The 15,835-nt window shown below is 38.9% G+C and overlaps 1 protein-coding gene across 2 annotated transcripts in view; it reads right to left on the bottom strand.

Annotated features, from left to right (window-relative positions):
• wdr3 (WD repeat domain 3) overlaps nucleotides 1-15,835 on the bottom strand; it is a 64,412-nt gene that overhangs the window by 26,840 nt on the left and 21,737 nt on the right. For both annotated transcript variants that reach the window (XM_060833082.1, XM_060833083.1), the window contains exons 9-13: nucleotides 15,361-15,458; nucleotides 8,020-8,130; nucleotides 6,694-6,924; nucleotides 2,777-2,870; nucleotides 166-267 (exon numbers count right to left, since the gene is read on the bottom strand). In XM_060833082.1, the coding sequence (XP_060689065.1) occupies nucleotides 166-267; nucleotides 2,777-2,870; nucleotides 6,694-6,924; nucleotides 8,020-8,130; nucleotides 15,361-15,458 (636 nt within the window). The remainder of the gene's footprint in view (nucleotides 1-165; nucleotides 268-2,776; nucleotides 2,871-6,693; nucleotides 6,925-8,019; nucleotides 8,131-15,360; nucleotides 15,459-15,835) is intronic.

Raw genomic sequence — 15,835 nt, 5'->3', positions numbered from 1 at the left:
CCTCATTTTCAACAAACTGCCTCTTAAAAGGACATGTACCAGATTGTGTGTCTCGGACAGCTTGCTTGATATGGATTTCAAGGAAATTTGAGTAAGGGCAACACAAGAGTAATTTTAAAATCTTACCTAAAATAAACTATTCAGCTATTCAGCAGGATGCATTACCTGGTCTGGTGTCAATGAAATGGACCACACTGCTCCATCATGGGCATCATGTGTCTCCAACAAATTCCCAGAAGATAAATCAAAGAGCTGTAGCTTTCCAGACTACAGTGAAAAAGAAGGGACAGTAAATACAATTGCAGTCAATACATAATGTAATGCAGATGTATGTTAGTATTCAGAGATGTTGCTTATATGTTGTATAGATTAATGTCTTTTATTTGCTGTCTCTTACTTTTTGTCAAAGACACATCTGTTGATGATTAAGAATTTTTAAGTGTTCCAAGCTTTGAAAAATACCATTAAGAATCTAAATTTTCAAGACAAAGCTTGAACAAAATGTGTCTTTTCTTATCAGTACCTTTGTTCCTTTCACTGACCAATTCACTAACAATGAGTTATAGAGTCATAGAGATGTACAGCATGCAAACAGACCCTTCAGTCCAACCTGTCCATGCCGACCAGATATCCCAACCCAATCTAGTCCCACCTGCCAGTACCCGGCCCATATCCCTCCAAACCCTTCCTATTCATATACCTATCCAAATGCCTCTTAAATGCAATTGTACCAGCCTCCAACACATCCTCTGGCAGCTCATTCCATACACGTACTACCCACTGCGTGAAAATCTTGTCCCTTAGATCTCTTTTATATCTTTCCTCTCTCACTCTAAACCCGTGCCCTCTAGTTCTGGACTCCCCAATCCCAGGGAAAAGACTTTGTCCATTTATCCTATCCATGCCCCTCATAATTTTGCAAACCTCTATAAAGGTCATCCCTCAGCCTCCGACGCTCCAGGGAAAACAGCCTCAGCCTGTTCAGCCTCTCCCAATAGCTCAAATCCTCCAACCCTGGCAACATCCTTGTAAATCTTTTCTGAACCCTTTCAAGTTTCACAACATCTTTCCGATAGAAAGGAGACCAGAATTGCATGCAACATTCCAACAGTGGCCTAACCAATGTCCTGTACAGTCACAACATGACCTCCCAACTCCCGTCCTCAATATTCTGACCAATAAACAAAAGCATACCAAATGCCTTCTTCACTATTCTATCTACCTGCGACTCCACTTTCAAGGAGCTATGAATCTGCACTCCCAAGGTCTCTTTGTTCAGCAACACTCCCTAGGACCTTACCATTAAGTGTATAAGCCCTGCTAAGATTTGCTTCCCCAAAATGCAGCACCTCGCATTTATCTAAAATTAAACTCCATCTGCCACTTCGCAGCCCATTGGCCCATCTGGTCTAGATCTTGGTGTTATCTGAGGTAACCCTCTTCGCTGTCCATGACACCTCCAATTTTGGTGTCATCTGCAAACTTACTAAATGTACCTCTTATGCTTGCATCCAAATCATTTACGTAAATGACAAAAAGTAGAGGACCCAGCATCGATCTTTGTGGCATTCCACTGGTCACAGGCCTCCAGTCTGAAAAACAACCCTACATCACCACCTTCTGTATACTACCTTTGAGCCAGTTCTGTATCCAAATGGCTAGTTCTCTCTGTATTCCATGAGATCTAACCTTGTTAATCAGTCTTCCATGGGGAACCTTGTTAAACGCCTTACTGAAGTCCATATAGATCACATCTACTGCTCTGCCCTCATCAATCTTCTTTGTTACTTCTTCAAAAAAACTCAATCAAGTTTGTGAGACATGGTTTCCCACGCACAAAGCCATGTAGACTGTCCCTAATCAGTCCTTGCCTTTCCAAATACATGTACATTCTGTCCCTCAGGATTCCCTCCAACACCTTGGCCACCACTGAGTTCAGGCTCACCGGTCTATAATTCCCTGGCTTGTCCTTACCACCCTTCTTAAACAGTGGCACCACGGTTGCCAACCTCCAGTCTTCCAGCACCTCACCTGTGACTATCGATGATGCAAATATCTCAGCAAGAGGCCCAGCAATCACTTCTCTAGCTTCCCACAGAGTTCTCGGGTACACCTGATCAGGTCCTTTAACCGTTTCAAGACATCCAGCACTTCCTCCTCTGTAATCTGGACATGTTGCAAGATGTCACCATCTATTTCCCTACAGTCTGTAGCTTCCATATCCTTTTCCAAGTAAGTACTGCCGCAAAATATTCATTTAGTATCTCCCCCATTTTCTGCGACTCCACACAAAGGCCACCTTGCTGATCTTTGAGGGGCCCTATTTTCTCCCTAGTTAGCCTTTTGTCCTTAACATATTTATAAAAATCCTTTGGATTCTCTTTAATTCTATTTGCCAAAGCTATCTCATGTCCCCTTTTTGCCCTCCTGATTTCCCCCTTAAGTATACTCCTACTTCCTTTATACTCTTCTAAGGATATCAATATCATTCTCATGTGGGGAGTTAAATGATATCTTTATTGAATCCCATTTTATGGTCCACTGGTAAATATACTCCCAAGACTATCAGAATCATATAAACCCGGATTAATGTAAACTCATATTTGAGAGTTGATGCCTTCAGAAGAATAGATGCTTTGCTTTCTCATAGCAAAGACCATTTGTCTCCAATTTATTTCAGTTCATAAGAACAATTTGCGAATTATTGCTACATAATGCTGTAATTACCTCAGACACAGCTCAAATTTAGAGACAGGGTATCGTAGAGAATCCTTACCTTTGTTCCCAAGATAATTTGTCTATCCCCAGGAACAAAGAGAGAGCAGAGAGCGTATTCACAAGCCATGGTCCTGATACATTGTAGTGTAGATCTGAGGATTGGCAAAACATAATTCTCAGGATCCAACAGTTAAGCATTGCACATTTTTAAAAATAAAGTAATGCTTGAAAACAGTTTCAGAATAGACAGTATATTTCAATGGTTTACCACATTTTGAAGTAGGTCATCTAGATTTGTACCAGAAACTGCAGTAATTACATTTATGTGCATGCAAGTGTAGTAATGCATTTGTGGATGCCAGAATTGGACATAATTCTCCAGTTAATGCCAAAACCAGTGCTCTAGACATGTTTAACATAGTCACCTTGCTTCCTCCCCAATTAGTAAAGCTTAGAATGCTGTATGTTTTATTAACCGCTTTCTCACACTGTCCTGTCACCATCAATATCTTAAAAACACCAAGGCCTTCCGCACCTGTAACTGTGCCCTTTCTGTGATTCGGAGCTCAGTGCTCTTCCAACCAAAATGAGTCATTTTACACTTTTTGCACTACATTTAATTCCCAAATGTCTGCCCATTTTACAAGCCTGTCTACATCCTTTATATAAAAGGTAAACCATTGTAAATGTAAATGAAAAAAAACAAAATGCTGGGGAAACTCAGCATTTTCTAGGTTCAAAGAATCATATATGTTCTGCTTCTTTCTCTGTAGATGCTGCTGGAACTGCTGAGTTTCTCCAGCACTTTCTGGTTTTTAAATGCCCTTTTGAAGGTCTTTGCTAAAATCCTCATATTTCACAATATTTCCAAATTTTATATCATCACAGATTTTGAAAATCTGCCCTTTACACCATGGTGTATGTCATTAACAGAGATCAGGAACAGCATTTACCTGGAGAACTCCATTAAAAACATCCATTAGAGACTCTTTAATCAGTACAGCAGGTCAGTCAGCATCCAAGGAGCAGCAGAATTGATGTTTTGGGCATAAGCCCTTTGTCAGGAATCCTGATGAAGGGTGTATACCCAAAATATCAATTCTCCTGCTCCTTAGATGCTGCATGAATGCCGTGCTTTTCCAGCACCACACTCTCGACTCTGATCTCCAGCATCTGCAATCCTCACTTTCGACTTTGTTGTCAATCAATCAATTTCACCTCAATGTTTCTGCCCTCTCCTAAATTCCAAGAACAATAACATATATTGTGCCCCACTTTAGTAAATGTTTTTGAAAGTCCTTGTACATCATATCACCATTAACCTCATCAACCTTCTCTGTTACTCATCAAAAACAATGATGCCAATTCATCAGGAATATCTTCCAACATATTGAGTAGTAGGACGTGTAGTAGAACACCGTTAAAACAATAACAGTTTTGTACGCAGAACTGGTACAGAAATCTGAGGAATAAGTATTGCATCAAAAAATCAGTTCTGGTCCCAACATCTGGTTTCAGCAGATACACACAATTGTTCCAATTCATTTTCAATGCATTCATTTTCAAAGTGAAACAATTTAAAATCTGACCAATTTTCATTTTTAGTGGAGGACACATCCCACCAAGGTAAGGCACTCTATCTGCAGACACAAGCAAGAACAGTTCCAACTTCCTTGAATAGTACTGGATCACAAATGTAAAAGAAACTGGGTTGGAAAAGTATGGAACTTTTTTAAGGGGAAAGACCCTTGTAGCATATTGCAGCCTACTTAGTGCAGTGGATTTCCATTATGCATTCATTTTCTGTGGCTTAGGGTAATTTGTAATAATTCAAACATTTTTGCATTTAAAATAAATGCCCTGAACTTCCCATTGCATTGTTTGTTTACAGCAGATATGCAACAGTACCATGCATCTTGAGTGATTGTATGCAAGACATTTTCATTCCATTAGCACTATGCTACTCAACTAGATCCTAAAATTGCAAGAAAGAATAAAGTGATATTCTCATCCCTTGATAATTACTGTTACACATTAGATATGCACCTTGTTATTAAACATCCTTTCACTTAAGTTAGTTGATCTCCAGTGACATGAACACATGTGAAGTCAAGGCCAAACGGCTGATTTTCATCTAGAAAAACTTTACAGCAGGCAAGAGCGAGTATGGAATATAGAAGTTTCTGTTCCCAATTATTTGAATTGCCAAGTCTAATATAAATGAGAGGTTAACTTCTCACTTGGAAAGGTGCTGGAGCTAAGGGGAATGGTCAGAGAAGGACCGAAGGGCCTATTACCACACTGTAGGGAATCTAATCTAATCTAATCTAATCTAATAGGGCATACAGCGGTGGCATGCTGGCAAAGATGAGGTAATCATTTTCTAAACATGTAATGTGGAAAGGATTTCAGGAGACAAAAGGGGAATGCCTAACAAGGATATCACAGTTTTCCCTGTAGGGCTCACAGAAGCACCTGTACTCCACTTGGGCACACAAAGAATTTTCTAATGACTTACCTGGAGGTCCTCCTCATTATTCTCAGCTCCAAACTTGCTACTAACCTGTTACCTGCATTCATCTTGTTCAGGCCCTGGTTAGAATTGTACTAGGGTGTTTTTAACATAATTAGCACCTAATTTTCATGAATGAATACACTTATCCACCTTGCATCTACTGCCTGAAGTCAAACCACAAGTAAGATGATTTCAGACAAAGTCACAGAATAACAAAGTTATCAGGTGATAGAGCGATGTTCCGAAAGCTAGTGTGCTTCCAATTAAACCTGTTGGACCATAACCTGGTGTTGTGTGATTTTTAACTTTGTACACCCCAGTCCAACACTGGCATCTCCAAATCATGACAGAATCGCAAAGTAGCCCACAGGCAAAATGTCACACGAGCTGTTTGTATTTGGAAATATAAAATTAGAGCACCTTAAAATTTTTAGAGAAATAGTCATTTTATACAAAATCTTTGAGTTAAACAAACTACTTGTCCTTGTAGAAGACATCAGCCTTCAGCATACTGTGTCAATTTTTGACTCAATACAGGTGAGTGATCTTAAGACTTCAAAGAAAAAGTGGAGGGGGTCCACAAGATTCATTCAGCATTTAAACAACTTAGTTGCCAAAACAAACTCAAAAAGTGGTTGGCTCCATATTTCAGAAAAACAAAGATCAAGAAGTGATTTGAACAACATACGTAGGACAAAGAAGGAAATAAATTATGCTTCTGTCAACAGTTTTTCAAATAGGTTAAGAAATCACAATCTTATATGATGCAAAGCCAAATTAGGGTGATGTCAGGAGGTGGTTCTTTGCTCAGAAGTGGTGAATATGTGGAGTAGGTTGCAAACTCTTGTCATTCATTCAAAATCTTTGAATTTCTTCAAATGAAGCTGGACACACTTCTGGTCAGGGTACAGATTAACCCATTCAGAGGATCAGTCAATCTCTTGGACTAATGTTACTCATTGAAAGAAGTCAAAGAGGAATTTCTCATTTTTGTTTCCCATTTAATTGGCTTGGGTTTTTCACTTCTCATCACACATTACATGGCATCCCTACAAGATGGGGGAGATTAAGCAGTGTATGCAGTGTGAGATGTCAACAATGTGGTACTGGTTAGGTGGTGCAAGTGTTCAAAGCAGCAAAGAAATGGAACTACCTGAATCCAGCTGAAGTTAGAAAGTTTCAAACTATTAGAGATGAAGTGAATAGCTTATAAATTCAACACGGATATAATCTTAAATGTAAAAATAAAAAATTAAGCAGTGCTACAAAATCAGGGTGACCAAGCCAAACTGGAAGAAGTGGCTGTAATTGCTGGCACTCTTCTTTCCTTACATGTTTACAGAGGTAAAATCCATATTAAGTTTAGATGCAAGAGTTTAATATGGTCAGAATCTGACACAAAAATGATGCCACAGAAGTAGCAAGCACTCACGCACACAAATGCACAAACATATTCAAACCTGTTCCATATCTTGACTGTTTCAGCAGATGCAGAGAGTACTGCAATGTTGTCAGAACTGAAGGCGATGGTTCTTGCATCTGTCCTGTGACCCGCAATAGTAACCCTGGCTGTCTTCGTGCACTCTGGCACTTTCACTGTTACGTTCAGGTTGTAAGCCTCAACAGTGTTGTTTTGCAGCAGCATCACAACCTTAAGCTCCCCATTAGGCAATAAAAGAAAATTGAATGATCTAAAAAAGTGAATCAAGATCAAAAAGTCAAAGTTACAATAAGCTATAAGTTAAGCCACAGGGTCAACAAACTAAACTAGAATTCAGTCATGTTAATTCAAGAATAAAGAAATCCTCTAAAGATGGAAGCAATATGACAACAATGGACAGGCCATTTAGGACTGAGATGGGGAGGTGTTTCTTCATTCAGAAAGCAGTGAATCTTTAGAGCTTTCTTCCGCAGTGGGCTGTGGAGGCTCAATCATTGATTGAAAAGATTCCCATGTATTACAGAATAAGAAAATGACATTGGAGTAGAAGATCAACCATGATCTTAATGAATGGGCTTAAAGGGCCAAGCAGCCTCATTCTGCTAAATCATATGTTCCATATGTTTTTGTGACTACTCAGCAAGACAATAAATGTAAACTTAATTTCATTTCGAGTTTTAATACATTAGAGCTATACCAATACTAGCTGAAGGAACCTATGGACTTGGTGATATTGCTTAAAATAAGAGAAATGCCCAAACGTATCGCTCTGGAATTATATATGTAACATACTTTCTTATACATGTATGACATCAGTACTAAACAACAGGAAGGTAAATTGCCCAAAGGAAATGATTTTACATTCCAGAGATTATCTTTTGCTGACAGAATCATGTCTAAATAAAAATGCGAAGCCTAACATACTTCTGATATGTCAGAGTTTGAACTGAGAGTGAATATTAATTAGGAGTTGGTCAGTCTCTCCAGCATGCTCTATATTCAATAAGATCATGGTTGACCTCAACACAACATTCCCACCTGCCCCAGGTAAGTTTTATAGCTTTTGTTTTGAATATACTCTTCTTGACTTTAATTTTCACCAAAAATCAGAACTTTTAAAATCATACTGATTAAATGTGTTCTAATATTTCAGTAATTTACCAAATTTTCAGTAAAGAATAACCATTTATCTGAATTTTACATAATTTTTTGAAAATGCATTCCTGTCTCTGCGAATGACAGTTTTCTTAGCACTGACAAGAGAAAATAATTGTATTTATTGTTTTGAAGAAATTATATCACTGGTAATTCCTTCTTTGCAGTTGGCCCCACAACAAGGTCTCACTTGATTTTTCCCGAAGCTTTGATATTTGTGACTCTCTGAATCTCATCGTTTAGAGTTCGTTCCACTTCAGGCTCCAAGTTACCATCAGATTCCCCTGACTCTGCCTTTTGCCTGTTAAATAATCCACAAAATATGCAATTAAATACAGCACAATAAAATAAATAATTCCATATGTAAAGCATTCCAATCAGTATAGTCAGATGTCTTTATTTCAAGACCACAATTTCAACTCAGGATCAAAGTTCAAATCCCTTCTGTCCTCCCACTACTATAATAACTTCCACAGACTCCCTTTAATGCCTTCATTTACCTGAATACGAATATCCAGCCCACTGTACAAGCAAAGTGAGAAGTTAGATATACACAATAAATTCTGAAGCACGTAATTCAAAAAGCCATGGTGCTCCGTTATCAAGTCATTTCATATGATTTCTACAAGATTTCACATCCTCACTGACACTTCTCCATGTAATTACAGATAGTGTTTAGGCTGATCATTACAGATAAGATACCATGAAGTATTGGAAAAGAATCAGACAATGATATGTAGATTCCTCAGAGCCTTTGGGAACATAGGACTAAGAATGCTGAACTGATGGAGTAATAAAATGGAAATGTGCCATTAAGACTGAAACTGATTTGCACAGAAAGTCTCTATTTTACTCTGGTAGAAAGTGAGGACTGTAGATGCTGGAGATTACAGTCAAGATAGTGGTGCTGGAAAAGCACAGCACGTCAGGCAGCATTCAAGGAGCAGGAGATGAAGGGCTTATGCCCAAAACGTCGATCCTCCTGCTCCTCCGATGCTGCCTGACCTGTTGTGCTTTTCCAGCACCACACGCTCAGCCCCTATTTTACCCCACTCATTTGACTTAATCATTTTACCCCATTAATAAATTTAGTAAGCAATGTGCTAGCACATTGTAATTAATCCATAGTTCAAGAACAACATTTAATCAAGTTTCATTACTTCCAACTCTATAACTTTGTCAAACTCTGTCCCTGTCTCAGTGTATCTGATGCTGAAATCCTCATTCACGAGTTTGCTACTTCCAGACTTGACTATTCCAGTGCATTCTTACCTGCCTCTCATGTTCTACACTCTGTCAACTTGAGGTAATTCAAATCTCTGTTGCCAGTGTCATAACTTGCACCAAATCATGTTTGCACAATTCCTGTGTGCTTATTGAGCTATACTAGCTTCGGGTTAAGGATTACTTTAATATTAAAATTCTTATTCTAGTTTTCAAATTTCTCCATGGCCTCACTCCTCCCTACCTCTGTATTCTTCTCCAGCCCAACAACACTCCAGATAGCTTTCCTCTTCGCACTGTAGCTTCACCATTACCAATTTCAAAAGCTTTTCCACTGGAGGGTGCGTCTTCAAGTGCCAAATTCCCAAACTTTGGAATTTCTTGTCTATAAAACATTCTAAGCCTTTGGCCAACTGCCCTATTAGATCATTATTTGGCTTTTGCCTTAAAAATCTGTCTTGTGAAGCACTTGGAGCTGTTTTGCTGCATTAAAGGTGCTCTATGAATCCATGTTTTAGTTTTGGCCATTATTAAGTATGAGAAGTGTGGGTGATGTTAATGCTGTGTTGGCTACTTAGCTATAATTTTAAAGAAACATTTAATCAGAGAATGTCAAGGCACTCTAACCGTTGCATTCCTCAGTCCTGATAGGTAGCACCTATTCTCTTTCATATAAGAGTAAGTTGAGGACTGCCAGGTGAAAACCAAAATTTATCTGCTCATATACCCTAGATGTGAATGGAAACAAATCCAACATAAGTTTCTATCTCATTTCCCTGTATTTATTCATATTAAATTAATTTGTTTACACATTAGAAATTAATATATTGAGTAAACTTTAAAACAGTTTCCACAAATGGTTTATTTGGATATTTACCCATTAAAAGAAAATCTGCTGCGCTTTATAAAGTTTGAAAATTAATTTTAAAAACTGATCCATGTATTCACAGATAGCACATAGATGGCAGTATGGTGCAGCAACAGAGTTGAACTAGTGACTAGCAACCAGAAGGAACTTATTGTATTGGAATACTTGTGACAAAATATCTGGATGAAGTTAAAGTTAAACCATGATTTGTGGCAAGACTTACAAAAAAGAACTAGACGATACAAGTAAAGATAGAACGGGGAGGTGATAAATGTTTTACACAAATTGATTTACTTTCCATTATTTTTATTAAGGTGTCTTATTTTCTTAAATGTTTATCTGAACTGGTCCAACTTCTGACATCTTGAAGGGAGTGGGCAAAAGCCTGGGCCAGAGGAGACCTAAACTTCCTAAGGGATCAGAAAAAGCATAACGAAAATAAATGGTGTGAATGGTCTTATCTGGACCCAAATTCGCTTCCTCCTGTCTTTACCTGGTAGGAAAGCTGGAACAGCTAATCTAATAAGGTCACAACTAAAACTATAACTTGGCTCAATCTTTTAGAAAAATTCAGCCTGACAGCAACTGCAGTCCTTCCAGAAGCAATCAACAATTTAAACAAGTCTTGCTATAAATTGCAGCTTCAGCAATCCTCATTCTGTACTAGATAGGTGGACAGAGGAACCTCGATTACCCAAAGGACACGGGCAGGGGGAGTATTTTGTTTGATTAATTGAATTCTGGATAATGGAATGCCAGATAACATTGTTTAGCCAAGCATCGGGACCTTGCGATCTTATCGGATAATCAGATGCCATGTAATCGAGGTTCCTCTATATGTGGGACCATAGATACAGCCAGTACAAAATGGTAGGGTGAACCAGAGAGATTTGGTGCCATCTGAACTCTTTACTGTGCTCTTCTATCTTGTTAAAACAATTACATGAAGAGCAATGAAAGAAACTTTTGGTGTAATAAACCTCATTGAAATTCAGTAAACAGAAGCTGTTTAAAGACTTAAACAAACAGACAGACAGGAATCTAGCCTAGGTACCACATTGCATATAAAATCTGTGAGTTTCTGTTTTGCTCAGCAATTATCTAGGAAACAAAGGGATTGAAGGTAATGCGCAGCATACTGCAAGGGTATGTAACACCATCAACACTTTGTTCTCAATGTGAGGTCAGGCAAAAACCCCTTTGGATTTGTATCAAATTTTCAACTCCCCACATTCCTGACCACTGTTACACATTTTCTGCCAACAAGAATGCCTGCATTGCATTAAATTACTTGCTGAAGAAACAATAATTTTCAACTGCTTTAAAAAGTGCCTGACTGCCCAACTAATGAAAATACTATTCAATTTTTAATGAGACATTCCTAGCAATTCTCAAAAGCAAAATAAAGTTGAGAAATTAATAACCAAAAGATATTTCGATGATTTGCATTTTAAGTTGTACAAAAGCAAACATAAAATATCTATAGAGCGATATGGGAGGCTGCCAAATACACTGTTATAGCAGAACATAAACGGGAGTCTGCCAAGAACTGAATGTTCCTTACTGCTTCATTTTAAAACACGACAGTTCACTTGATGTGAATTCTGTTACCATGTCATTTTGAGTGTTTGTAAGTATTACCAATATATTTCCTCTATTTTTCAGAATTCAGTGTTTTCCGATTTTACCTTCTGGTCATGCTTGAGAGTGATACCTGAATATGGGCTTGGTTCCATGATCAGCTACTGGCGCTCTAGTGCCTTGACTACATGTGCCTAAACGGCATTTTAATCTAGCGCAGCAGCATTGCAGCTAAACCTGATGGGGTTTGTCGATCTTACATGCACATTTTCACAAGATTGACAAATACAATCATAAATGATCAGGATAGGCATTCTGGACAATTCTTTTTCTCTTTGGCTTAGAACCACTTAAATCAACTGCAGCTACTTCACTAATACTCTGGTGGAATTAGCTAATTCATCACAAGGCTGAAACCTCTCAATTCCCTGCCACAGCGCACCTCACCATGAAACATTAGTTGATAAATTGGAAAGATTTCATTCTGGATATCATTTAAAAACAAAACTTTTCATACACCAAGTCAAACTGCGAATTTACTGAAAGTCACTCAAGAAATCACCTTTAATTCTTATTCGTCAAATTTTTACCTACATCATCTCAAAGTCACTAAAATCTATAGACAGAACAGACCACTGCAATCTTCAAAACGAGCAGATAACAGCTGGCATTTAGGACAGTCAGAATTCTATCTCACTAGCATTTGCTGCCCTAACATACAAGATAAGTATGAATGTGAAAGACCACAGAGCCAATCTTTGCTCAACAATTCAGAAAAGGCTACCATTCCCCACTTACTAGTTAAATGATTGCAGATTTTATGCCTTCACATCTTTGGCATAATCGTTCCATATGCTTATCATCTATAATATGAAAAAAAACTCCCAACACAGGCTGTTGTCATTTGCCAGTTTAACTTTCACTCCCAGTCTCTTTTTGTAGTTTAATTTGATTTGGCATTCCACACTTACCCATTCTGAAAGCTTACTGCCTTAGGAATGCTATGCAACATTTCCTTGACTGACAAACACAAACTTCCAAGCCTTATATTAACACAAGTTGTTAGTTTTATTTCTGTCTTCTGTCCCATTGTAAGGGTTTGAATGCTTACCTTGTGATCTGTGACAATTAGGTACTTCAGATGTGACCTGACCATAACAATGTGCAATTTAAATATGGTGTCCACTGTCACTCGACTCTTTTGATGATGTTATCAAGCATGATACTTGCTTTGTTCCAATGAGTTAACATAATAAAAGGTTTCATGAAGTTAATGTTATAATCTGTAACATTTCAAACATCTGCCGAAAACTTCCCAGGCCCTAAACAACATGACCTATGATGAGAAATTTGGGATAATTGTTTCAGAAGTACAGTGAGATGAAGGGCTTATGCTCGAAACGTCGAATTCTCTATTCCTGAGATGCTGCCTAACCTGCTGTGCTTTGACCAGCAACACATTTGCAGCTGTGAGGCCTTTGTCAACTTTGGTAGCAAAACGTCATGTATCCCAACTGAGTTTGGATGTTGAGATTTGATTCTCATCACTGAGTGGCGATAGACTTATTAATAGGGCTTATTGCTCATTACCATCCTCATTATTACTTAATCTCATCTCATTGATAAACACATTCCTATTCAGTAGCAAAGATGGAGTGAGTGTGAGATAGTAAAGGGAAGACGGGGTCATTGGAGAAAGTCACTGATCTTCTTTTTATCCTGCAGGGCATTCCTTCAAACAGCTGAGACTACACTAACGTGGGTGGCCTGGTGTCATGGGCTTCTCTGCCAGTTCTATAGGAAGATGATGTCCCTCCACTGTACAACACAAATAACTAAGATCTTCAAATCTCTGCCAACAAAGCTGGGTGTCAATACACTCTTTTCTGCCATGTTAAGGTAAATGCCATGAACCATGCAGGGCAATATAGACTGACAATGCTTAAAACAGTGTTTTAAAGATGGTGCCAGGATCAGGAATCATGGGATATCCTGCCAGAAGAATGGCAAATGTGAGAAGTGAGCTATGCTGGACCAGAGGGGTACTACATTGAGGTAGTTAATGAATGAGTTTGGGACAATAGTGCAAGACTAGTCTTCACAGAAGAAACCTTCTGTGAAAGTCAATGAAAATGACATTTTGACCAAAATACGGTACAATTCAACCCAAAATCTCAACATTTCAAATTTTACAATAAGGTTCATCTTCTTTCTTTTTCTTCAGCTTTTTCCTGTCGGTGGCAGTGAAGGTGACATCATGGAGTAAGGTGGCTGGAGCAGGATTCTTGGCAATGCAGTGGCCCAGCCTAACCTGGCAGCAGACCCAGGGTCTCCAGGCATGGTCGAGGCAAAGGCTGAAGCGAAGCCAGGGATTCCTGGTTGCGGTAGGCTCAGAACAGGGTTATCTGATTGTCAGCAAGGTGGTGGCAGCAGCGGCTCCTGGTTGTGGCCGGCCTGGAGCTAGGGGCTCCTGGTTATGGTGAGCTGGTGGCACCAGCGGAGCAAAGGTCTCCTGGTTATCAGCCAGGCAGTGGTGGCAGCAGCTCAAGGTTGTGGTAGTCCAGGAGTCAGGGTCTCCTGGGTATCAGCGAGGCAGCAGCAAAGCAAGGATCTCCCGATTAATGGCGAGGTGGCAGCAGAGCCAGGATCTCCTGGTTATCGGAGGCAGCAGGGCTAGGGGCTCCTGCTTGCGGGGAAGAGTGTGGACCCACCCCAGGACCCAGCATTGGTGGGTCATCAGCAAGGTGGGCCCAGTGATGAAGAGATGGTGCTTGAAGAGTGGCCACTCTGACATATGTGGGTCCATCACAAGCGACAGAGTGGTGGCAGTCGAGCTCAGGGTCTCAGGGCTCATGGCAGAGGTGATGGAATGAAGACAGACCCTCATTCAGCTATATCTTTTTATTCTTAAACAATTCAAAATGGCGCCAGATTGTGGCAACAGTTGAAGCTTTCCACTGGTTGCCCTGTTATAGTAGGATATTATTAAATTGGAGAGGGCTCAGAAAAGATTTACTAGGATGTTGCCGGGACTGAAAGGTTTGAGTTATAAAGATAGGCTGGGACTTCTTTCACTAGAGTGTAGGAGGTCGAGGTGTGACCTTATAGAGGTTTATAAAATCATGAGAGGCATAGATAAGGCATACAAGGGTCTTTTCCTTAAGGTGGGGGAGTTCAAAAATAGTATTCATATTTTTATGGTGAGAGGTTTAAAAAAGGACATGAGGGGCAACTTTTCTCACACAATGGTTCATACATTGAATAAATTGTCAGAGGAAGTGGTGGATGCAGATACAGTTACAATATTTAAAAGACATTTGGATAAGTACATGAACAGGAAAGCTTTGGAGGGATATGGGCCACACACAGGCAAATGGGATTAGTTTAGCTTGGGAACATGGTCGACATGGATTTATTTCACCAAAAGGTCTGTTTCCATGCTGTATAACTCTATGGCTCTTTGACTCTATAACTACTCATCCAATTTGAAGAAATATTTGCCTGTGAGATGTTTGCATTCCACGGTGTAGCAGAGACTTATTTTCAGGTTTGCTGATAGGGGAAAATGGCAACTAAGGAAATTTTCCCTCTCTAGGCAGTCGCTGGATTGTGAACAGGTTCCATTCTTGTGTCTGTTCTTAAGCTGATTTGTACAAAAGTTAGAATACAATGCAGGACAACATGAAATAGCAGTCTTAAGTTCAAAGAAATATTTATCTGTTGGATCTTAAAATGAATATTAATACACCCTTGTATGGCATCGTGTTTGTAAGTATGAGTCATCATACACTGGCCATTTGTAAATTGCGAACCCTTTGATAACATTTATGCAGTCAAATTAATTACACTTTTACTCACTTTGCTTTTTTCTTTGCTTTCTTTTGTTTCTTGTTAATCATTTTATTCACTTCCTCTTCACTGAGGACTTTAAAAACCTCAAGAACACTATCAGTGCCCTGGAACGCAATTGTCAAACACAAGATTAATGTGGTTCGCACAGGATAGTTTGGTATTGCAAGCTTAGTTTCGCTTATTTAGAGCAATGGATTTCCATTTGTCTGAAAAGTGAAATTGTAATTACCTTTTGACTTATTTTATTCCATGTCAATTCTCCCTTCTTTAAAAACAATTATATATGGAAAAAAACAAGTAATGTGATTCACAAGATATATCAATTCTTCATAATTGTAATATTAATGATAACTTGGTGACAATTTTGGCTTTTTTCTTAAAATGTGATCAATTTAGGTATGTAAGAATTATGGGCAGTATTTAAGTTTAATGAAGACCATATTTTTTCTACAATCACAAACGGATGTTGCCTGATTAGTTT

This window comes from Hemiscyllium ocellatum, chromosome 12 (genome assembly GCF_020745735.1).
Source record: "Hemiscyllium ocellatum isolate sHemOce1 chromosome 12, sHemOce1.pat.X.cur, whole genome shotgun sequence".
Classification (NCBI taxonomy): domain Eukaryota; kingdom Metazoa; phylum Chordata; class Chondrichthyes; order Orectolobiformes; family Hemiscylliidae; genus Hemiscyllium; species Hemiscyllium ocellatum.
Note: the sequence above shows the minus strand (reverse complement) of the source record. Positions and strands in the feature narration are given on the sequence as shown.